At 41.3% G+C, this 25,573-nt stretch overlaps 1 protein-coding gene across 1 annotated transcript in view; it reads right to left on the bottom strand.

Moving 5' to 3' along the window:
- The window catches only part of LOC145402863 (protein kinase C, brain isozyme-like), an 805,215-nt gene that overhangs the window by 87,873 nt on the left and 691,769 nt on the right, over positions 1 to 25,573 (bottom strand). The window contains exon 10 of the mRNA XM_080274771.1: positions 12,539 to 12,630. Within this exon, the coding sequence (XP_080130897.1) occupies positions 12,539 to 12,630 (92 nt within the window). The remainder of the gene's footprint in view (positions 1 to 12,538; positions 12,631 to 25,573) is intronic.

The raw sequence follows: 25,573 nt of genomic DNA on the forward strand, positions 1-25,573 counted from the left end.
ACCAGTTTTCCAGGACCAAAAACTACAAAGTCCAACACCATTCTCTCAGCCAAACTTCACCAGCATGCACAGACAACTTTCATGCGCAGCACACCAACCAGTGAATATGTCCAGGTCCATTAAACTACCAGAAACTGGCGATAAATACGAGCCCGTATCCAGCAGGTGTTTACTAATTAGGCTGTATACGTGACAGCCCTCCCCCAACACATTCTGCAGTGTAAAAGGAGGGCTAAGAAATCTTCTTTGGTCACCGAATTCCACACACTTTTCCACTACATCAGCCACGGCTAATGCTTCCTGACATGCCTCGCAGTGCATTGGTTATTCTCTTGCCATTAACCACCCACGAGTCGATCTTGTGTGTTCGATTCAAAGCCTTGTTAAACACAACCTCTACTTGTCAGTTTCGATGTTCACTGCTCATCCAATCGCCAAGGTCCTTCTCTATCTTTAGCAGCTTGTTATTGGTGGTGAGCATCCACTGCTCTCTCTAACTGTTATGATGACCTTCTCTTATAATGGGTTTCACATCACTGTTTGGGAGGGGATAGTGAGCATTCCCGGGCTGGACGGCAGCTGCCTTAGCCCTCTGGTCTGCCTGCTCATTTCCATAAATGCCAACATGTGCAGGCACCCAACATGAGGCAATCTTCTTTCGTACTGACCATATTGCATGTCAATTATGGATTTCCCTCACAACTGGGTGTGGCGGATTCAAAATGATGACAGCCTGAAATGCGATGCGAGAATCATTATATATCATTATGGATCAGTTCCTTATATCCTTGGTCATCTTGACTGCTGCCAGGATGGCATACAGCTCTGCTGTGAAGGGAGGCTGCCTTCTGTAGTCTTCTTGCTGCTCACTGCAACACAGCCAATGCCATCGTTGGATTTAGAACCATCTGTGTAAATTGATGATGAACCTTAGTATTTTGAAATGTGTTCAAAGGATTTTGCCTTGATTTCCGCTTCGGATGTGTCCTTCTTCCCGATTCAAAACAAATGTACCTGTTATTGACTCACAGGGAGATTCAGGTTGTGATCACGCAGAGATCTTCATCCTCTTTCCATTGGACTGCTCATCCACTAGACGGCTGGTAACAGCCCTGTACGTGGGGGTTCAGATTCTTTGCATTCTAACGTAATAAATCAGGTACATGTATTCACGATGTAATGACAGACGTGGCTCTCAGCTTTCAGCATACAGGGGCTGCAAAGATGAAGATCTGAAGGCCCCTGTGCATATCATGAGAGCTTGCGGACAGAATCCGGCATCTTGAGAATCATCGGTGTTGCTGATGAAGATGCCTCACACCCGCAGTCTAGCTTACTTCCCCCCCCCCCCGACTCTGGGTATAGGCGTCACAGCCTGCACTCAAGGCCCAGTAGTCCTCCTACAAACAATGCACCTCTACATGTAACCACTTCGGCATTAACACCAACCGTCCATATTGAATACAAGCTAGGGCTGTCTCATACAGGACTTGATATATTAGCATTAATGGGGGTATTTTTATGACATGTCGGTGGGTCTTCTGGTAGATCGGTAAAGTCTGCTTTTTATGAAATTCAAATCCTTAAACTGTTCCCTGCCCCAGCAGGGATTTGAACCTGGGTCCGGTAGGACTGCAGGCCACCTCTCTACCGGTTGAGCCACCGCCTCCCCCGGTACAGCCGGAAAAGTGTTGTTCGATCTGACCCCCACAATGTGTGGGAGAGCACCAGCAGGATACTGTGTGCTTTAGTAGCCTTTGACTTCAATTGCTTGATGTAAGGCACCCACGTAAGTCTCGGATCAAATGTCAGACCCAAGAACTTAACCTCATTCACAAATTGCAGTGGGTTTGCTCCTAAGAACAGGATTGGTGGGAAGTTTCCCCTTTTTCTGTGGAAATGCATGGCCACAGTCTTGTCTGGAGAGAACTTGAAGCCGTGGTATGTTGCCCACTGCTGAACCTGATTGATAGCAGTCTGCATGCATCCATGAACCCGCGATAAAAAAAGTATCGGCACCCTAGGGTTGAATAAGATGTGAAATGCTTCGTCTCTGGTTCAATTAGTAGTGTTGGCATGCCTGTTTAATTCACAAAATGGTTGAGTTGCCATGTAGTACAATGTTACTATGACAAATCCAGCTATATATCTGTAAAATATAAGATAACAGCACAAATGAAAGATACAAAGCGACATAACCGTGTTATATCCTGGAAATCATAGTCCAGGTTTCATAATGTCTCACACTGAAAAGGTGCAAATATTTTTTTTATGGGGGGTACATCTAGTATACCTCCCCCTGAGGAGTATAATGCAAAGTCATCCACACAAACTACAAGAGAAACCCTCTGGAGCAGCCTTCACGATGTCACTGATAGCGATGACAAACATGGTGACACTCTCTTGTGGCACCCCTTTCTGCTGGCAGTGCAGCTTTGAGAAGATGCCTCCCACCTGGACCATGAACTTCCTGTTGGCAAGGAAATCCTGGATGGGGGTGGGTAGGGCCTTTCACAGTCCAATTTCATGCAGTGCCATTAGTATGCCATGCTTCCATGTGGTGTCATAGGCTTTTTCTAGGTCAAAGAAAACTGCTAACATGTGGTGCTATGCTGCAAAGGAATTCTGTACAGCAGTTTCCAGTCTCATTAGGGCATCTGTAGCAGATCTCATCTTCCTGAATCCATATTGGAATTGGGTCAGTATTTTTTCCTTTTCTAAAAACCAAGTCAGTCTGAAGTTGACCATTTCTCTACTGGCTTGCACTGACAACTGGTCAGAGAGACTGGCCTGTTGTTTTCTGGTATGGCAGCATCCTTGCCTGGTTTCGGGATGGGGATAATGATAGCTTATTTCTAGCTCTGTGGCACTGAGCCCTCTCTGAATATCCTATTGTAGAGGGCTAATAGGAATTCCAGGGAGCTCTACGGTAAGTGTAATATCCTTTGATATGAAATATTGTCACTTCCTGAGGCAGTCTTATGACAGAGTTGCAGGGCTGACTCCAGCTCGCTGTGGGTGCATGGCTGGTTGTAATGCCGCTTCACCTTACCTGTGCTTCTGAATGACACTGGGTGCCGTTCGTATTCTACTCGTAAGGTGGAGTACCAAACAGTCTATGAAGTCCCATAGGTGATCTCTGCCATGAAACGATCTAGTTCATATGCATTATCTGTTGGATCAGTGATGATTGTGTCATCTATCTTCAGAGCTGGTGATGAAACCATGGACAACTACCCAGCGATCTTACGCACCTTGTCCCATACAATTGAGAGCACAGTCCTGGTGTTGAAGGAAAACACCTAATGTTTCCACAATGCCCATCTGGCTTCCTTCAAGATTCGCTTGGTGCTGGCTCTGCTCTTCTTGTAGTGGACTAAGGTCACATCGCTGGGTCACCGTATCAGCTGCCATAGGGCAGCTTTCCATGCTCTGACAGTTTTCTGGCAAACATCTGACCACCAAAACACCGGAGGTCTGCGATACCTTCCAGCATTCCTTGGGATGGCTGATTCTGTGGTTAAGTGGATCTGAGATGTCAGGCAGTCCAGGGCTTCTTGAACGCTTACAATATGAATGAGCCACAAAACATTGCATGGGATGTTTGCTTTTTTCATAAAATAGAATTACAGAAAATGCAGCCTAGGTTTCTGAATTTCAAGACATTGCTGTCACATTTATGGAGCAGACTGTTTTGATGTTAGAGAAACCTGAGTTTGTAAAGGAGAGATTCTATTTAAAGACATTTTTGGTGTTCAGGGACTTACTGTAAACTAAATTTTGTACTCTTTGATGTTGTCAACACATTTTCATTATATTTAATATTAATTTTGTGTATGCTACATGATTTCCAAATGTTTCACAGTGTCCTGTTTTCAGCGCTGTATGATTTTCTAACATCTCACAATATTCTGTTCTCAGCAATGTTTAATGTCTGCCTGAAGGTTTAAATATCATTGGCAAACAGTTTATGCATGAAAATACAGCACCCTCACACAGTGAACGTATTCAGAGTAAACGATTCGTTTAGTGAACGAGCAGGGGGTAATCAGGTCCAGAAAACAATAATGAACGAGTTGAACCCCGAGTGAACGAAATCAGGGGAAAGAGTAGGCCATAACCGCTGTCTCCCATATTGAACGAACTCCCCCCCCCCCCCAGTAGATGCTGCACAAGAGGCCAGATCTGGGCAACCTGTTGGGCAGAATCCAATGGAGGACGAAAATTTGCCTATGTCGAAGATCAGTAAAATTCTAGGGGCAGTGGATGTTCTGAGAGAAGAGGTCAAGGCAAATAAAACCAGCTACTGTAGGACACAGGAAGTGCGCAGTGGAGTAGAAACCACTTTTCGTTATTACACTGAAAGGCACAATACGGAAGTCAACAGAAGAAAACAAACACTCATTACACGCTACTACCGAACTCAAGAACAACAGGAACCAGTTGCTTCTACATCCATCTGCCACACTTTCTGGTGAAGATGATGATGTGATGTCAGTGGTGTCATCTTTGGACTTTGAAGGTTTTATGGGAGAGGTGCGTGAGGTATAGGCACGTTGGGAAATGGTTCAGTTCAAGTGATGAGGACGGGACTGGTGACAGGAACGAGGAAGTGGAAGGTGATGTGGAGGGATCACCCAAAGTGTAACTACCTGCCCCAAAACCACCAGTATTCAAGCCAGTCAGGACTGCCATCTGCTCCATTTAAGGTAAATAACCATATGCTTTATACTGTACTTTATATATCTGTACTGTATGTGTTTGAAATGTGCCCTTTAGTACATCTCTATGGCTCAAAAAGTGAACTTTGAGGAAGTGGTGCCATCCATACGCTATTTTTCCCATAATATAAGTTCACGGTGAACGAATTCGCAGTGAAGGGGCTCGTTTGCTGCCCATAAACTCATTCACTGTACGAGGGCACTGTACTGTACTTTAATTTTATTCAAGGAAGGAGGCTGTAGCACGGGCTGAACAGGGTGATACTCCCGAGGGAAGGGGAATGCTGGTGATAGGGAGAGCTGAAGCTCCTGTTTCACTAGCTATCTAACCATCCCCCTTTGCTGACCTTTTCAGTATGACAGTAACATGGAGAGTAGACCAGCATACTCTCCCAAACATTTCCTCTTACCATCTTATGCACTACACCACATGCACTTTACATTTCACACAACGTATCCCACTACATTACAGGGGTTGGCGCCAGCAAGGACATGCGGCCAGAAAACTTTGCCCCCGCTACCTATTGGCAGACTTTTGGGGGGAGGCATGACGGGGGTTCCACCGGCATAGATCATGGGTCCAGGGCAAGATGGGGCTCGGGCCTACGATAGAGGGTACAGGGCATTGCAGTTCCCAGGCTGCCGCTTCCGCCCAACAGAGAGGGGCCCAAACCTGGGAGTAGCGCCCCAGGAGACTGCCCTATCAGTGGGTGTATAATGGCGGGACAGTTGCAGTGCCAAGGCGCGCTTGGAGGGTGTCCCTGCAGCTGTCCTGGCAGAGTGCCCCGAGGCCACTACCACAGCCACTGGTAGGCTGGTGGGTTAGGGGTCCCGGATCCATTGCCTGGACCTGGGACTGTGCAGTGAGTGGGGTCTGTGGTGTGTCTGTCCCCCTTTATTAATACTGACCATGACAAAATACAAGGATAAGTTTCAAAGCAAGCCTGAGGACAGTAAATCACCCAGGGGTAGGAGGGTGGGTTCATGGAATGTGGGAAGTTTGAGGGGAAGAGCAGGGGAAGTCGCTGAGGCATTCAGTAGGAGGTGGGTGGATGTGGCGTTTGCAGGAAGCCTGCTGCAGGGGTGAATCAGCCAGGAAGTTTGTTGGGAAGGACTGTTACTATAAGTTGTTTTGGCAGAAGGGGACAGACGGATATGGGGGTTTTGGTGTGATGGTTGCAGTGAAATGGGTGGAATATATTATGAATGTTATGAGATTAGGCGATAGGATATTGGTAGTGAAAATTCTGTTCGGCAGAAAGATAACTGCAATTATATCAGCATATGCTCCACAGGCAGGATAGGATGAAGCTGAGAAAGATAGATTTTGGGGTGATTTAATACATGTAGTAGGTGGTATGCGGGATGATGAGATAGTGGTTCTGGGAGGGGACTTTAATGGTCATGTAGGTGAAGCAGCACAAGGTTATGAAGGAGCACATGGGGGATGTGCATATGGTATGAGGAATATGGAAGGGGAAAGGATACTCGAGTTTGGGGAGGCAACGGACATGATTGTAACACATATTTTAGGAAAAGAGAGATAGGTTAATTACGTATGAGTCTCAGGGAAATAGCAGTCTGACAGATTATTTTCTGGTTAGTAGGGCTGATAGGAGGTTAGTGAGGGATGTTAATGTTATAGGAAGTGAGGAGTGTGTCCAGTGGCACAAACTATTGATCTGTGATATGGTGCTTAAAGAACAAGTGATGAAAAAGAGGACTTATGTACCTAGGAGGAAAATATGGATGCTGGAAATCCAAGTAGTAAGGGATGCCTTCTATAGCGAGATGAGGAGAGTGGAGGCCGAACAGGGAGCCATAGACAGGGGCATTAATGAACAGTACAGAGCCCTCAAGAACAATCTCTTGAGAGTTACTGATGTAATGTGCGGTTTGACAAGAGGACCACCAAGACATAAAGTAAATTGGTGGTGCGATGAGGGTGTAGAAGCTGCAGTTAAAGAGAAAAGAAAGCTTTTCTGGGAATGGAAGAAGGGTGGTAGCGGTAGCAAGGAGGAATACTTGGCTGCCAAGCGTAGGGCTAGAAGAGAGGTATACAGGGCGAAGTCTGAGTCACAGAGACTTTTACTTGATAACCTAAATCACGGGGAAAGGAAAAATATGATATTTAAGGTGGCAAATCAGATGAAGAGGGATAATCGGGATATTATAGGTGAGCAGTGTGTGAAGAATGATCAAGGAAGGGTACTGGTGAACAGTAAGGATATTAAAGATACATGGAGAAGGCATTATAGCCGGTTGCTGAATGAGGAGTTTGACTGGGACAGGGAAGGTTTGGAGCCTGCAGATCCAGTGTTTGGCCCTTGGCCTTTGATTGATGCTGCTACTGTGAGTGAGGCAATAGGCAGGATGAAGGCAGGATGAAGGCAGGGAAGGCAGCAGGTGTGTCTGGGTTGACTGCCGAAATGTTGAAGGCCTCAGGAGATGTAGGGGTGAGGTTAGTCACTGACCTGATAAATAGGATTATTTATGAGTGTGTTGTCCCAGATGACTGGCTGAAGAGTGTAACTGTAAATGTGTATAAAGGGAAGGGTGATGCCCTGGAAAGAGGAAATTATAGGGGTATAAAGCTTTAAGATCAGATAATGAAGGTAATGGAGAGAGTTTTAGAAGGTATGATTAGAGAGAGAGTCAATATAAATGAGATGCAGTTTGGGTTTATGCCAGGTAGGGGGACCACTGACGCCATATTCATTGTTTGACAGCTTCAGGAAAAATATATTGGTAAGAAAAGGGATCTGTATTTTGTTTTTGTTGATTTGGAAAAGGTCTTTGACAGAGTCCCTAGAGAGGTGGTGAAGTGGGCAATAAGAAAGCTTGGCTTGGAGGAGTGCCTGGTTAGGGTGGTTATGGCCATGTATGTAGGTGCTCGCAATCAGTTGAGAGTGAATGGAGATTTGAGTGATGAGTTTTCCATGAACGTTTGTGAGCATCAGGGGTCAGTTTTGAGTCCCATGTTGTTTATCATGGTACTTGAAGCCCTCTCACATTACTTCAGAAACGGACTCCCGTGGGAGATGTTGTATGCTGATGACTTGGTGCTGATTGCAGAGAACGAAAGGGAGGCAGAGGAAAGATTTAGGAAGAGGAGAGATGGTATGGGGCACAAGGGCTTTAAGGGTAAATGCAGATAAAAACAAAAGTGATGATATCTAGGGTTGGTGGCGGTACTGTCAAAGACGAGGGAGAGTGGTCATGAGCAGTTTGCCACAAGGGCGTGGGAAGTAGTTCTATCTTGTGCGGTGTTTGTGATAAATGGGTGCACAAGAGATGTAGTGGTATCAGAGGTAGACTGCGAGATAATGATGATTTTATGTGTAAGGCGTGTCGGGGAGAGAATATAGAGATTGTCAGGCGTGAAAGGACTGAACTTGCTGGTGAATCTCTTGAGTGTGTGGAAGGGTTTTGTTATTTGGGAGACATGTTGTGTGCTGTAGGTGGGGCAGGAGCTAGCTCTGTGGCTAGGGTGAGAAGTGGTTAGAAGAAGTTTAGGGAGCTCTTGCCTCTCCTGACATTGAGAGGACTCTCCCTACATGCTAAGGGGTCTTTGTATGCAGCATGTGTTAGGGGTGCAATGCTGTATGGTAGTGAGATCCGGGCAGTAAAGGAGGAGGATATTCGCAGGCTCAGACATGCAGAAATGACAATGATTAGGTGGATGTGTAGTGCGTTTCTGCGTCCAAGGTCTGGGGGGGCTGGGTTTACAATGGAAGAGTTGAGAGGTAGGATGGGCCTGGAGTGTATTGGTGCTGTGATAAGGAGAGGTATATTGAGATGGTTTGGGCATGTGGAGGGGATGGGGGATGAAAATTGGGTGAGGAAGGTGAGAAGAGTTAATCCTGAGGGTGGGGTTATAAGGGGCAGACCGAGAAAGACATGGGACGAGGTCATCAAGTGTGATCTCAGGGTTAAGGGACTGAACAGGGAGGCTGCAATAGATAGTGCAGCATGGAGAGCCGCCATTAGGTGACCAAGGCTGATGCATGCAAGCATGTTGGAGCCTTTAACCCGCCCCGTCCCGGAGACGTGAATTCACGTCCTCACATGACGTGCACTCATGTCCCGGAGACGTAAATTAACCCGGCAACATTGCAAGGTCCCTAATTTGCACAATTTTCAATTTAATTTGCACAATTTTCAATTTTTGCGAGTGATTTTTGGCACGTATACACAGGACACCTTCCTCTACAAGATGCCAGGCAGGGACAATGCCTTACCCAGCATGACTGTCACGGGGATTTTAAAATAAAAGCAATTTTTAAATGATAATGTTCAATAATACTGAACAGCAGGAACAAAAATTGTCTTGCTAAATCAAGCAATGATTACTTTACGCTGGCTTGCTTCGCACGATTCTCTAAGAACGAGAATTTATAAACTTTCTCAACAGTACACAGCAGAAACTAATTACTCAATTGCTGCTTATTAGTACTGTTAGCCTCTGGAGAAAGTTACTTCACTCCTGACAATAAATAACTAATACTATTAATAATATCGGGTTCTTGCTGATGCATAACTCCTAGAAGGCACAACGGATTTTAAGTTTAATACAATAAGACTGGCCTAAGTACCAGTTATGAATGGCTAACGTTTATGCAAGCTAGGAGCTATAAGGGAAATAAGCTTAACTGTGGAGAAATGAAACACGAGTTTACATTACATTAAGCTCAAGAAAAAGAACTGTTAAATTTATTGATTAAAAAAATAAATTTAACGTTACATCTCAAAATGAATTCAAATAAAGAGACTGTACTCACTCACTCACTCAAGAGCTAAATTCTTACGCCTAGGAAAAGCACCTTAACTAAACTCTTAAGTCTAGGAAAACGAAAAGAAAATACTGGTCAATGAATGTGGTGTATCACCGAAGAAGGGTGGGAGCCTGGAGAACTGTAGTCCAGTGGAGTCTGGGTGCTAGCTGACCTCTCACTGCTGGAGCACAGAACCTCACTCCGTCACGACAGACACTTGACCGACTATTCAAATACGATGCGTGTGGTAGAACGCACAGGCCAACCCAGAAAGCGTGGCCAACGGTTTAGGCAAGCAGGGGCGAACAATAAAGAAACAATAATATCGCTCAGTAGAGCACTTAATGATGTGCATTAGATCGGTCACTTTTGAAACAGTGACGAATGTTTTGAAAAGTATACCACCGAAATGGAGAGAGAAACGGTTAACTGAGCGATACACAGTGAGTTTTCCACTAATAGTTCGTGGTTTCTCACAAAAGGAAAATGTCGAGAATTTGATTCATGACAATGACCTCCTCCCCCCACCTGCATGCCCTTTTCTCAGCAATTCACCTGTTATCAGTGACCTGGCCAGTAAAGCCATGTCATGCCACGGTACGAAATTCAGGGCCAGAGTGATTCCCCAATCGAAGACAATGTGGAGGACAAACATTAGAGGAAGAAACAGTCAGAAATGATGATCAGGTAATGTGTCAAAAAAAGGTCAGGAATGGTGATGAGTTAGTGAGTGAAACAATGCTTATAATGCCTATATTACCGTTTGAAAACCAATATAATCTCGCGCTACATATAAATTCGTACCAAATAAATAAATAAATACCATTTATGAGTGGTGTGGAATAGTTATCCTCCCATAGAACTCGTTTTCTTTGCAGCCAGCCTGATAGAAAACCCTGTAAGGTAAGGAGGTTCTCCTACCTGGATTGCGTATTTTAAACCTTAGGTGAGCGATGTCTCTATGAATTTTTGATGTTTGTCACCAAAAGCGGATGTTTGAGCAAAAAAAAAAAAAAAAAAAGTCCAAAAATGTCGGGACTGGGACGTACCACTGCCTAGAAAACATCGGGATGGGGGGGGCGGGTTTAAAACGAAACAAAACAAAACGAAACGAAACAGACTAGCTTGGCGAGCTTCAGAGGTCATTCTTGAGCCTCTTATTATTTGTCATGGTGCTTGAAGCTCTCTCGTGTGACTCCAGAAACGGCCTCCTATGGGAGATATTGTATGCTGATGACTTATGCTGACTGACGAGGAAGAATGATTTAGGAAAAGATGAGATGGTATAAGGCACGAAAGTGCAGGAGTAAATGCGGATAAAACATATGTGATGATATCTAGAGTTGGTGGTGGTACTGTCAAAGCAGAGGGAGTGTGGCCATGCGCAGTTTGTCACAAGGGCGTGGGAAGTAACTCAATCTCGTGCTGTGTTTGTGATAAGTGGGTGTATAAGAGATGTAGCGGCATTAGGGGTAGGCTGTGAAATAATGCTGATTTCGTGTGTGAGGTGTGTCAGGGAGGGCACATAAATACTGACAGGCGTGAAAGAACTGATCTTGGTGGAGAGTCTCCGGAGTGTGTGAAGGCATTTTGTTATTTGAGGATCATATGATGTGCTGGAGGTGGGGCTGGAGTGGCTAGGGTAAGGAGTGGTTGGAGGAAGTTCTGGGAGCTGTTGCCTCTCTTAACAAGGAAAGGGCTCTCCTACCATGCTGAGAAATCCTTGTATGCAGCATGTGCTAGGATTGTAATGCTGTATGGTAGTGAGATCTGGGCAGTAATGGAAGAGTATATTCACAGGCTCAAATGTACAGAAATGACAATGATCTGATGCATGTGTAATGCATCCTTGAATCCAAGAACTGGGGGTGGCTAAGACTGCAACTGAAGAGTTGAGGGGATGGATGGGACTTGAATGTACTGGTGTTGAGATGAAGAGGGGTTGATTGACATGGTTTGGGCATGATGAAAGGTTGATGGATGACAACTGGGTGCGGCAGGCAAGAGGTGTAAACATTGACAATAGGACTGCAAGAGGCAGACAAAAAAAGACCTGGGAGGAGATCATGGTCTCACCTCAGGGATAAGGGAATGAACAGAGAGGCTCCCAGAGATCATGCAGCATGGAAAACCACCATTAGATAACCAAGGCTGACACTTGCATGCATGATGAGTCTTTATAAATGATATAAGAGTGTGGTTACCCCAAGGCATGGGACAATTATGCCATCATGTTTTCCTACACATCAGTGAAGTTAGTATTTTGTGCAATAACTCTGTTTTCACAGTATAATTTTCTCATACATATACCTATTACATAGGGCAATATACTGAAGTAAATCACACTTTATACCTATTACATAGGGCAATATAGTGAAGTAAATCACACTGGTAGTTACTTTGACATTAAAAATTACCGGTAATCAAAGAAGTAGCAAAAACCTGGCACGATTACCCAGTTGTATGGCATATGGAATCCCCACGAAAACAGGTCTTTCAATGTGGGGGTAGATTATCAGCCACTGTGCTGTATCCATCATCTGTGGTGTCAGGCTGTTGCCTGTGGGTAGGTAGGTGGTGGCGACCACCATCTACATACTTGATGTAGTGCTGCCTACTTCTTCCTTCACCCTTACCGTTCTTTTTCTTTGTCTGCCCTCCTCTCGTCCTATTTCTCCCATCTTTCGTGTCACTTTTTATTACTCTTCTTTCCTTTTCAATGGCTTTACATTGGGTGACAAGCTTAATGGTTTCCTGTATGCCAGGAAACCATTTTCAATGCTGGGTGGAAACCATATAACAAACTCGTATGTTTTCACTATGTGTCAACAAATGGATTGGTGGAGAATTAGTGTCACTCCCTGTAAAACAACTAACTCAAAGTCAAATGACCACCCCTTGTTGAATTATGGCATGTGGCAACTGACAGACATTAGTAAATACCCTACAAATACTCATCAGCAGGTGCATTCATACTCAGCAGACTGCCGTACTAGTAGGTGAGAGCTCATATAAACAGAAAATAAATGTTTAAGTACTTACACAGCAACAGGCTCCTTAAATTTGCCACACTGCTGGATTTGGAACATGAGGTCACCTCCATTGACATATTCCATCACAAAATATAACCGGTCCTGGGAAGAAAAAACACAAAGCTATACTACTACTGCATGTATCGTGTACATTGCACAATTATTGTAAACCAAAATGCTTAACTAGTTTCAGGATATGGAAATATCTTGCCATACTAAAGCTGAACTATTTTGTACATTACAATTATCTCTCAACTATCTCTCTGTTACCCAGAAGGAAACTGGTAAACTTTTAAAAAAAGGAAATAGAAAAAGGAAAATTTACCCTGTAGTCAACCAGATTCCTGTTCAGATAGGTCTGGCAACACCATAACAACAATATTTGCCTCAATGGCCCAGGAAACTTTGCCTGCCATGTGGTTCTCTGCTCCAGAACTTGAAATTGAAGTTAACTTTGTAACCTGTTTATTGGCTGCCAAGATGAAGATATCCAGTGACTTCACTAGGAGGCACAGGGACTGAGCTGATCTTGGTGATTCACACAAGTCACAGTTGATGTGCTGTCCATCACAAAGTGAATACTGTACTTCAATTTTTATTTCTACATGTCACTCTCCACGTAAGAAACTACTGCTAACATTTTTTATATTACTTGCAAGCTGTGCTCTTTACTACTCCAATACCTCAGTGTGATGTGACCTCTTGAAATGTGCCATCCCATTCATTCTCCAACACATCTGTGTCACTGATGATTGCCTAGAGGTTCACCCATAGCAATGGTGGCCACACATTTCAATCAGCAGTTATTGCCATAATGCCTCCCTCATGAGATGACACTTGCATGTCCCTGTGGCTCCTGGAGAAAGAACACTGAACATCCATGCCTTTGCCTATACTAATCTGTGAAGATGATCATCCAAATCAGCCATTCCCACATTCTCCTTGTGACCAAAATTTTACTTCAGAAGGCCTAACTGTATGTTGGAATAACCGCTACCTGGTCCTCTGGCAGCAAAATATTCCATATTGCATGTTCCATCCGCAGCCAAGTCATGCCAAATCTTGTGTTGGAATGAGTTTTAATTCCACTGCATTTATACTCTTGGGCCACAGCACTGCCTTGACCATGGTTATTTTTTACCACTTGTGCACAGTCATTGGCTGATTTGACCAATATCAGCTATGTGCCTAGGTAGCTAAAGAAGTTTACTTCTTCAATTAGGACCCTTACCACCAACTGCACAAGCCTGGTGAATAAATGTGAAATGATGCTTTGTCTGAGCATCATGACTTCAAATTTGTAAGCCTTTATGTTTCTCTCTTACTAAACGATGATACGGTGATGAAAAATAATAAAATAAAATAAAAAATGTCCATCCTAAACAGATTAAAATGAAATGAAATAGGGCCCAAACTTCCTACACACAATCCTAAAATGTACAGTACAGTACACTCACCAAGGAACAGTGGTTCTTAGCCTGGGATGCACACACTCATTGTGGGTGCACAACATCACAGCCAGGGATGCAAAACATGCCTACCAATTCAATAATATATTTACAAAATTGTGCACGCTGCATACCTTTAAACAGCTGTGAAACAACTTCAATGGTGTAGGGAACATATGAGACAACCCCATAGAAACAGTTGCCTACTTGTGGTCAAAAGGTCTGCTCAATTAGACAGATTAAGGTTGAGCAAAAACAACTTACCACTTACCTGCAATGCTTCTGTGCTCCTACACATTGGAACAAAGGCATGAAACTGTTTGGGTGCAACTGATGACATACACATTGTGTGTGTGTGTGTGTGTGTGTGTGTGTGTGTGTGTGTGTGTGTTCTTACCTAATTGTATCTTTACAGGAATGCGTCAAGCTCGTACAATCCCGCAGCTTAAACCATTTTTAACATACATATTCTTAAATTTATGAACTGTTTTGGCACACACTGTTTCATTTGGTAGTGCATTCCACTGACGAAATGCCCTACTTGGGAAACTAAATTTCCTTATATCTTTATCACCTCTCTTTTTATGCAGTTTTTTGCAGTGTCCTCTTGCTGATGCATCCCCATAGGTTATGTAATCATTTATGTCTATTTTTTCCTTCCCTGATATGCATTTATATGGCATAATCATGTCTCCTCTTTTCCTTCTCTCCTGTAGTGTATATAGATTTATTTTTTTTTAGTCTTTCTTCATAGCTTAGATCCCTTAAGCTTGGTACCAATCTTGTAGTGGCCCTTTGAACTTTTCAATTGTATCTATCTGTTTTTTGAGATGAGGACTCCAGATTACTGACGCATACTCCAGGGCTGGTCTGATGAATGATGTTATCATCTTTCTTAGCATGTCTTCATTTATGTATGTGAACGTTGTTCTCATATTTGCAAGCAGTGTATACATGTTCCATACCTTCTCATTGATGTGGTCAGCCAGAGATAGTCCGTTACTGATAATCACACCTAGGTCTTTCTCTTTTTCTGATGTGTGTAGGATTTTACTTCCTAACTTATAATCCCAATCAGGTCTTTTTCCACTTTTACCAAACTTGATTACATGACACCTGTCCACACTGAATTACATTTGCCATGTACTGCTCCATTCATGAAGTTTATTTAATTCTTCTTGTAGCTCTTTACAAGAGTCTGTGTTAGTAATTCTCCTTTGTATTTTTGCATCATCAGCAAACATATTTAGATAGCTTTCATTTCCAATGGTACTATCTATATCATTTATATACACTAAAAACATAATTGGTGGAACAGCCCTGTGGAACTCCGCTAATCACTTCCCTCCATGATGAGTAATTTCCCCTTACTACTATTCTCATTTCTCTTTTTTTGAGAAAATCTTGCATCCACCAATACAGTTTGCCTCGGATTCCTCCTTGATGGTACAGTTTCCATAAAGTCTTTGGTGCGATACTCTGTCAAATGCTTTCTTGAAATCTAAATAGATACTGTCCACCCATCCTTCTCTGCTCTGTAATGTTTCTGTTACTCTATCATAGTAGCTCAACAAATTAGTAACACATGATTTTCCCATTCTGAAACCAAACTGTCTTTCTGTTATCATACTGTGTTCCTTTAGATGATTTACCCAAAGTTTTCCTACCAGCTTTTCTATTACCTTGCTTACAACACTGGTTAGTGATACTGGTCGGTAGTTGAGTGGATTTTGTCTATTCTCTTTCTTGAATAAGGGAACAATGTTTGCTTTCTTCCAAGTATCAGGTAGTTTACCTTTTTCAAGGATTCCTTGAAAATTAAAGAAAATGGTTTACATAACTTCTTTGCACATTCATGTAGCACCTAACATGAAATTTCATCAGGACCATTTGCTTCTCCTTTATCTAATATACTTAACTCCTCCTGTATTTCTTTTTCTGATATTTGTATATCTGGTAGTATGTGTGGACATGCATGTTCCATATAATCACTCTCAAAATTATTTTCCTCTGTAAAAACTGATTGGAAATCCTTGTTTAGTGCTTCACAAATATCCTTCTCTTGTGTGTAGGTGATCCCCTCATCTGTAATGGATTGTATTTTGTCTTTTACTTTGGTTTTGCTTTGGATATTTAGTGGGTAATTATTGCGCTCCAATCGGATTGAGCCGGTGAAGGTTTATATCCATGGGATGGTTGGGGTTTATTGTTCATGTAATGCCACTCAGGGATGAGTGAGGCTGGTCACTCATCTTAAATGTAAGGACCAACTGCCTATCCCCGGGCTCCTACACTCCTCATGGGGCAATGTAGGATTGGATGATGGATGGATGGATTTAGCTGCAAAATAGCTTCGGTTCATCACTACATTTATTTACGATGTCCTCCTCAAACTATTTTTGAGCTTCCCTCCTTATTCTTGTATAATCGTTTCTTGCCTGTTTGTAGTTGTTATATGCCCTCTCACTATTGTGTCTTCTGTATCTGTTCCACAACAAATCTCTTTTTTCTTTTGATTTTTTACATTCTGTTTTAAACCACATCTTTATTTTATTTTCCGCTTTTTTGTGTTGTGGGATATACTTCTGGACTCCTATTTCATAAAGTTCACAGAATTTTCTATATATAACATTTAAATCTTGTCCTCCAAGCTCTTTTTCCCAATCTATTTCTAAGAAGTATTTCTTTAGGTCATGATAGTTGCCCTTTTTGTACTTAAGGCTCTTTTTGTAACTTTCATTACTATTAACTATGTAATATGGAATCCTGAAGTTGTAATTTAATACTGCATGGTCACTTTTGCCGACTGGAGGGTGATACATTATATTGTCAATATCATTGTTTGCCTAGTAAATACAAGATCTAGTACTGATGGTATGTCAAGTCCTCTTTTTCTGGTGCTTTCTTTTACATGTTGTGTTAGGAAAAACTCCTGCACAAGGTCTGAGAGCTTTTGGTCCCAACAGCTTTCCTGGCTTTTTATATCTTGAGTATTCCAATTTATATCTATATTGAAATCTCCAATTAGTATAATTCTTTCAGATTTCTCCTCCATTCCATGTAGTAATGCTCTTAAACTTTGAATTGTTTTCTCTGCCAGGTCTTCATATTTGCCTTTTTCCCAAATGTTTGATCTGGGTGACATGTATAAATCTGCCACAATTACTTTCCCGTCAGACGTACTAATCTCTACTGCGATCAGTTCTACCCGTGAGGGTATATCTAGTTCTATTTCCTTGACTTGCAGATTTTTCTTTGTTAATATTATAATTCCTCCTCCTTTTTTAAGTTCCTATCTCTTCTCCACATATTGTATTCCTCTAGGTTTAGTGTATCGTCTTATATCCTTGGTGTTAATTTTGTTTCAGTTAGGCAAACAGTATGTGGTTCCTTTTCTTTGATGTAATCATTCATCTCTAGTAATTTAGATACCATTCCATCTGCATCAGAGTACATCAACTTAATCATGTTGTTTACATACTTGTCATGACTTGAGTATACTACCTTTCTCCTTTTTATTCCTTCCTGTTTATGTATCACTTTCGAACCTGCAATCCAATTATTTTGTAAAAAAAAGTGTTCTTCTCTTCCTCTGATCTTCCCTCATTCTTTGTTCTTGCCTCCTCCCTCTTCTCTTTTAGTAATCCAAGTTCCTCTTAAGTTAGGCATCTTTTTATCCATACATTTTTGAAGTGCTTTTTTTTTTCCATAAGTTTGTTTGCATTTTTCGGTATTTACTTCTCAGTATTTACACTCTGGAAAGTTACTTTAAGAGGCCTTGATTTTTTTTTCTCTCATATTTCCCTAGCCTTTTGTGTTCCTCTGTCTTTACTACAGATTTCCTCAGACACTTCCTTCAATACGTTCATTACATTTGCTATCTCCTTTTTGTCTCTCAAAATCTTGCTTTTTATTTTTTCCTCCTTTATACCAGTGATTACTATAGATTTGTTGATGTCTGCTGAATCTTTGACAAATTTTAGATTGTTTTGGATTTTCTTCACTTCCTTTTTAATGCTCTATTCTTCAACTCTTGTTTCTAAGCCTTTCTTTACTTTCACCATTTCAGCATATGTGGTTTCCACATCATTTTTGTAGCTTTGCATCGCTTCATTTACCTGGGTTATCTTCTCCTCAGTATCACTGCTATGATCTATTAGAGTGCTCGCCTGCCTTATTGTCTATGTATCATATCTGAACTCTTCCATAATACTCTCATGGTTGACAACTGTGCTTGCCATTTCACTAATCTTCCTTCTACGCATACCCACCTTAATTGATAATTCATCTATTGTTGTGTCTTTCTTATTAATATCCTTTACTAAATTTTCATACTCTTCCTTCTGCATGTGCAACTGCTTTTTAATTTCATCTATTTCACTTTGAAATGCCTTCTCTAATCTGTCCACTCGTTCTACCAGTTTATTATGCGTCTCCATTTCTGCCAGTTCCTGGTAGAAATCATCATCCTGCTTTCTACCTTTGTCACTTTTCTTAACTCATTCCAAAGTTGATTTGCTAAAGATGGTCATCTTCTGGTACGAACACAAAGCTTCTACTTAAAGTTTTGCATTCCTCTACATCGCAGACTAAACAGTGAACACTGAAACAGTTGATTTGATTGTCCTGGAACAGCTGCCTACTTTGTTGTATTGTGTTACTGAAACAACACTTTTACTTAAACTTCCTCTTTTATGTTAGAACACTACAGTATTTAGTTGGACCTAGTACTGTGTGTGTGTGTGTGTGTGTGTGTGTGTGTGTGTGTGTGTGTGTGTGTGTGTACTGTATTTACATATTTGTAGTATACAAAAATTGAGCAATGTTCGTGTTGTCCTGTCTCCATATCCACATTTATCTAGTCTACTTTTACACACATGAGTGTTTTTCGCCTGCACCACCTCTTCGTCTAAGTCGTTCCAAATACTTATGTATTTACTTAATATACCCAATTGTGATATACAGGAAATAAGCTACGCTCATGGGATCCCGTCTCTGTTTCTCAGTAAGTCAAAATTAGCTTTACACTCATTTAAGTTTTTAAACTGGATGATCTCTTTGTCCAGGCTATTCCACAAGTCTATACTTCTGTAAAGAAAGCTATATTTCTTGATATCCTTCAAGCAGCTTGACTTCATCAATTTCATTCCGTGTCCTCTTGTTGCTCTCTTATCCCATACAAACAGATCTTCTCCGTCAATTTTATCTATTCTTATCATGGTCCTGAACACAGCAATCATGTCTCCCATCTTTCTCCTTTCCTCTAAGGATGGCAAATCCAGCTTTTCCAGCCTCTCTCTGTATGACAGATCTGCCTGACTGGGGACCATCTTGGTTGCTGTTCTTTGTATTCTCTCAATCTTGTTTATATCTTTCTTTTTGTGTGGGGACCACACTACTGCTGCATGCTCTAACCTGGGGCGAATCATGGCCACTATCAATTTTTTCATTATCTCCTCATCCATATGATGAAATACTACTCTTATGTTAGTCAAGAGTTCATACAGCTCTCTAACTATCTTGTTAACATGTTTTTCAGGTGACACACTATCCTGGACCAGAACTCCCAGATCTTTCTCTTCTCTCGCTTTTGTTACTGAATCATTACCCATCAAATAATTCAGTGATGGCCTCCTGGTACTTTTACCCATTTCCAATATTTTACATTTCTTTGCGTTAAATTTCATTTCCCACATCCGACTCCAATCATGTATCCTATCCAGATCCTCCTGCAGCATTTTACAATCCTCCTCAACCTCTACTTTCCTGAAGATCTTTACATTATCAGCAAACAGCCTTACATAAGTGTTCACTCCATCTACCATATCATTTACGTAAATCAAGAACATTACTGGCGCCAACACCGAGTCTTGAGAGATTCTACTTGTTACTTCCCTCCATCCAGACATCCTATCCTTCATTACTGTCCTCATTTGTCTGTCTCTCAAAAAGTCTCCCATCCATTCCAGCAGTTTCCCCTTCAGTCCTTCTATATACTCTTGTTTCCACATTAGTCTCTTATGCGGTACCTTCTCAAAGGCCTTCTCCAAGTCTAAATACACACAATCCACCCAACCGTCTCTCTCCTGTACCACATCAATCGCTCTTGAGTAAAAGCACAACAAGTTAGAAACACCTGACCTTCCACTTCTGAATCCAAATTGACATTCAGCCAAAATATTCATCTCTTCTAGGTATTTTATCCATCTGTCTTTCAGTATTCTCTAACACAATTTTGTGACCATACTGGTTAGAGACACTGGTCTGTAATTCAGGGGTTCTTCCTTGTTTCCTCAATTATAAATTGGTACCACATTCGCCCTCTTCCATTCTTGAGGCACTTTCCCCTCTTCCAGAGATCACACAATTAAACTGTGAATTTCATCTGCCAGTTGTTCTCTGCATTCCTTCAGTACCCAATTAGAAATTCCATCAGGTCCTGGGGTTTTCCTTACATCTTGAGTTTCCAGTAATTTATACACTTCCTCTACCTCCACTTTTATATCTTTTATCACCGACTGAGAAGCGTAGAAGCCCGGGGCTAGGCAATTTGGTCCTGACATTGAAGATGAAAGTGACCAGCCTCCCTCATGTAATGCCACTCAGGGATGATTGAGGCTGGTCAGTTTCATCTTAAATGTCAGGACCAAATTGCCTAGCCCCGGGCTTCTACGCTTCTCATGGGGCAACGTAGAATTGGATGATGGATGGATGGATCACCGGTACATTTCTGATCACTCCCTCCCCTTCCACAAACTCCTTTTCATTAGTAAAAACCGATTGGAAACATTTGTTCATTATTTCAGCTTGCACTGATCCATCTTTATAGATCTCTCCTTCTACTTTCAGATTGGTGATTCCTTCCTTTTGTTTCAGTTTGCCATTAACAAATCAATAAAACTGTTTGGGTTCATCCTTGCATTTGTCTATTATACCTTTTTCAAAATTCCTTTCTTCTTCTCTACATATTCTTGTGTATTCATTTCAAGTTCTTTTATAGTCTTCCTTTGTTCTGTTGTTACCTCTCTTTCTCCAGTTGTTCCACGCCTTATCTCTCTCTTTTTTGCTATCATGCGCCTTCTATTAAACCACTCGTTTTTCCTGTTTTCTTTCCCCCTTACTCTTGGTACAAATTTGTCCACTCCCAAATTATAGAGGTCTAGAAAGATATCCCACTTCCTCTGTATCTCTCTTATCTCTCTGAATTTTCTCCAATACGCATTTTCGAAAAATTTTCTCAATCCTGTAAAATTTGCTTTCCCAAAGTTGTATCATCCCTGCCCATAAAACTCGTCCCTTGGCTCGACGTTCCCTATTATCATCTGGGACTCAATGACCACATGATCACTTTTTCCTATAGGACAAAAATATTTCAAAGATTCTATTACATCAGGTTCTTTGGTAAACAGTAAGTCTAATTTTGCTGGTGAGTCCTCACCTCGGAACCGTATCTCTTCTTTGACCGACTGCGTCATCACATTATTCGTTGTTTTATTTAATAATATAGTGCCACACGAATCTTCGCTGCCTCCTGAGTCTCATTCCTCCCACTTCACCTCTTTACAGTTAAAGTCACCCACCAAAATTATATTGCTGTTTTTCTCAATTATTTTTTGTAAATAACTAGCCATATCTGACAACATCTCCTGGTATTCATCATCAATCCATGCTCTTGTTTTAGGGGGAACATACACTACTGCCATATCTCTCTTACCATTCTCTCCAGTTTCTAATTTCATGTTTATCACTTCAGCCCTGCCTTCTCCCATTTCCACGGTATCTACATTTATGTTGTTCTTCACTGCTATCATCACTCCTCCTCCCGTTTTTTTTCTTTTCTGTCTCTTCTCCACAGTTTGTATTTACCATCTCCCATATGAACATCAGTATCTTCTCATAACCTGGTCTCTACAAAGCACATGAAATCAGGTTCATGTACCCTCAAGAAATCGTTAATTTCAAGCCTTGCTGATATTAAACCATCAATATTAGTATATACCACCTACGAGTTATTTTTGATGCTTTTTATACCCTCTTCTCTCCTTCTCTCCGTCAGTGTGTGTGTGTGTGTGTGTGTGTGTGTGTGTGTGTGTGTGTGTGTGTGTGTGTGTGTGTGTGTTTTTACCTAATTGTATCTTTACAGGAATGAGTCAAGCTCCTACTGTCCTGTGTTTTAAACCATATTTATCGTACATATCCTTAAATTTGTGAATTGTTTTGGCACACACTATTTCATTCAGTAGTGCATTCCATTGATCAATTGCTCTGTTTGGGAAACTGAATTTCCTTATGTCTTTATCACCTCTCTTCTTATGCAGTTTTTTGCAGTGTCCTCTTGCTGATGCTTCTCCATATGTTAAGTAATCATTTATGTCTATTTTCTCCTTTCTTGATATGCATTTATATAGCATTATCATATCACATCTTTTCCTTCTCTTCTGTAGTGTTGGTAGATTCAGTTTATTTAGTCTTTCTTCATTGCTTAGGTCCCTTAAGCTTGGTATCCATCTTGCAGCGGCCTTTTGAACTTTTTCAATCTTGTCTATATGCTTTTTGAGATGAGGACTCCAGATTACTGATGCATATTCCAGGGTTGGTCTAATGAATGATGTTATTATCCTTCTTAGCATGTCTTCATTTATGTATGTGAATGCTATTCTCATATTTGCAAGCAGTGCAACGTTGGGTCTGGTTAGTACTTGGATGGGTGACCGCCTGGGAACACCAGATGCTGTTGGCATCCCTACGTGTCAAGTGGGGTTGGTGGAGGATTAGTGCCCCTCCCTGTAAAACAATTAACTCTAAGCCCTTGGCCACCCCGTTTGGGATACATGGCGTCTGGCAATGAATGATGAATGTATACATGTTCCGTACCTTCTCGCTGATGTGGTCAGCCAGAGATACTCTGTTATTGATAATCACACCTACGTCTTTCTCTCTTTCTGATGTTTGTATGGTTTTATTTCCTAACTTATAATCCCAATCAGGTCTTTTTCCACTTTTACCAAACTTGATTACATGACACTTGTCCACATTGAATTCCATTTGCCATGCACTACTCCATTCATGAAGTTTATTTAATTCTTCTTGTAGCTCTTTACAAGAGTCTGTGTTAGTAATTCTCCATTGTATTTTTGCATCATCTGCAAACATATTCAGATAGCTCTCATTTCCAGTGTTACTGTTTATATCATTTATTTACACTAAAAACATGATTGGTGCCAGCACTGAACCCTGTGGTACTCCACTAGTCACTTCTTTCCATGATGAGTAGTTTCCTCCTAGTACTGTCCTCATTTCTCTTTTTATGAGAAAGTCTTGCATCCAACAAAACAGTTTGCCTCGAATTCCTCCTTGATGGTACAGTTTCCATAAAAGTCTTTGGTGTGGTACTGTGTCAAAAGCTTTCTTGAAATCTAAATAGATACTGTCCACCCATCCTTCCCTTTCCTGTATTGTGTTTGTTACTCTGTCATAGTAGCTCAACAGATTAGTAACACATGATTTTCCTTTTCTGAAACCAAACTGTCTTTCTGTTATCATACTGTGTTCATCTAGATGATTTACCCAAGCTTTTCTTATAAGTTTTTCAAATACCTTGCTTACAACACTGGTCAGTGATACTGGTCGGTAGTTGAGTGGATTTTGTCTATTTCCTTTCTTGAATAAGGGGACAATATTTGCTTTTTTCCAAATATCAGGTAGTTTACCTTGACTCAAGGATTTCTTGAAAATTAAAAATAATGGTTTACTTAACTCCTTTGCACATTCTCGTAATACCCAACATGAAATTTCATCAGAACCACTTGCTTTTCCTCTGTCTAATCTACTTAACTCCTCCTGTATTACTTTTTCTGCTATTTGTATATCTGGTAGTATGTGTGGACATGCGTGTTCCACATGGTCCCTCTCAAAATTTTTTCTTCTGTAAAAACTAATTGGAAATTCTTATTTAGTGCTTCACAAATATCTTTCTCTTGTGTATAAGTGATTCCCTCGTCCGTAATCGATTGTATTATATCTCTTACTTTGGTTTTGCTTCTGATATAGCTGTAAAACAGCTTTGGTTGATCACTACTTTTATTTATTATATCCTCCTCAAACTGTTTTTGGGCTTCCCTCCTTATTCTTGTATAGCTGTTTCTTGCCTGTTTCTAATTATTATACGCCCTTTCACTATTGCGTTTTCTGTATCCATTCCACAACAAATCCCTTCTTTCTTTTGATTTTTTACATTCTGTATTGAACCATTTCTGTATTTTCTTATCTGCTTCTTTGTGCTGTGGGATGTACTTGACTCCTATTTCATAAAATTCACAGAATTTTTTATATACAGCATTTAAATCTTGTCCTCTAAGCTCATTTTCCCAATCAACTTCTAAGATATACTTCTTTAGGTCTTGATAATTTCCCTTTTTAGAGTTTAGGCTCTTTTTGTAACTGTCATTGCTGTTTACTATGTCATATGCTATCCTGAAGTTATAATTTAGTACTGCATGATCGCTTTTGCTGAGTGGAGGGTGATATATTAAACTGTCAATATCATTTTCTTGCCTAGAAAGTATTAGATCTAGCACTGAAGGTACATCAAGTCCTCTTTTTCTGGTGGTTTCCCTCATATGTTGCGGTAAGAAAAACTCTTGTACGAGATCCAGGAGCTTTTGGTCCCAACAGCTTTCTTGGCTATTTATATCTAGAGTATTCCAATTTATATTTGTATTGAAGTCCCCGGTTAGTATAATTCTTTCCGATTTCTCTTCCATTTTATGTAGCAATGATCTTATACTCTGAATTGTACTCTCTGCCAGGTCCTCATATTCGTCTCTTTCCCATGTGTTTGATCTGGGTGGCATGTACAAATTGGCTACAATTACTTTAACTTCAGATGTGTCGATCTCTACTACAATCAGTTCTACTTGTGATGGTATATCTAGTTTTATTTCCTTGACTTTTAGATTTTTCTTTGTTAATATTATAATTCCTCCTCCTCTTTTTAAATTTCTGTCTCTTCTCCATATATTGTATTCCTCTAAGTTTAGTATGTCATTGGATATCTATCTATCTATCTATTGCCAGATGCCTCAATCCCGTTTGGGGTGGCCACAAACAAATCGCCTCCAAGTCGCCCTGTCCCCCACCATTTCACTGACCTGTTCCCAACTCACACCCCCCTCTCTCATATACCTCTCCACCCCATCCCTCCATCTCATCCTCGGCCTCCCCCTCCCTCTTCCCCCCTCCACCTCACTCACATACACTCTCTTCGTCAGTCTTTCACCCTCCATCCTCTCCACATGGCCAAACCACCTCAGTGTGTTCCTCATAACACTTCCTATCACATCCACATCCACGCCACAACGCTCTTTGATATCCTCATTCATCAGCCTGTCTCTCCACGTGACTCCACAGGCTCCTCTTAAATAACTCATTTCCACTGCTCTCACTCTTGACTTGTGTCCTTCCAACAATGTCCAAGCTTCACTTCCGTACGTTAGAGTTGGTATCACAATACTGTCATGTAGTAACTTTTTCACTTCCATGCTCACTTCCCTGTTTCTTATCACTGCTTTCAAAGAACCAGCAACCTTTCTTCCCTC

This window comes from Coenobita brevimanus, chromosome 59, assembly GCF_032717465.1.
Source record: "Coenobita brevimanus isolate Jiangsu-jjx chromosome 59, ASM3271746v2, whole genome shotgun sequence".
NCBI classification, from domain to species: Eukaryota; Metazoa; Arthropoda; class Malacostraca; order Decapoda; family Coenobitidae; genus Coenobita; species Coenobita brevimanus.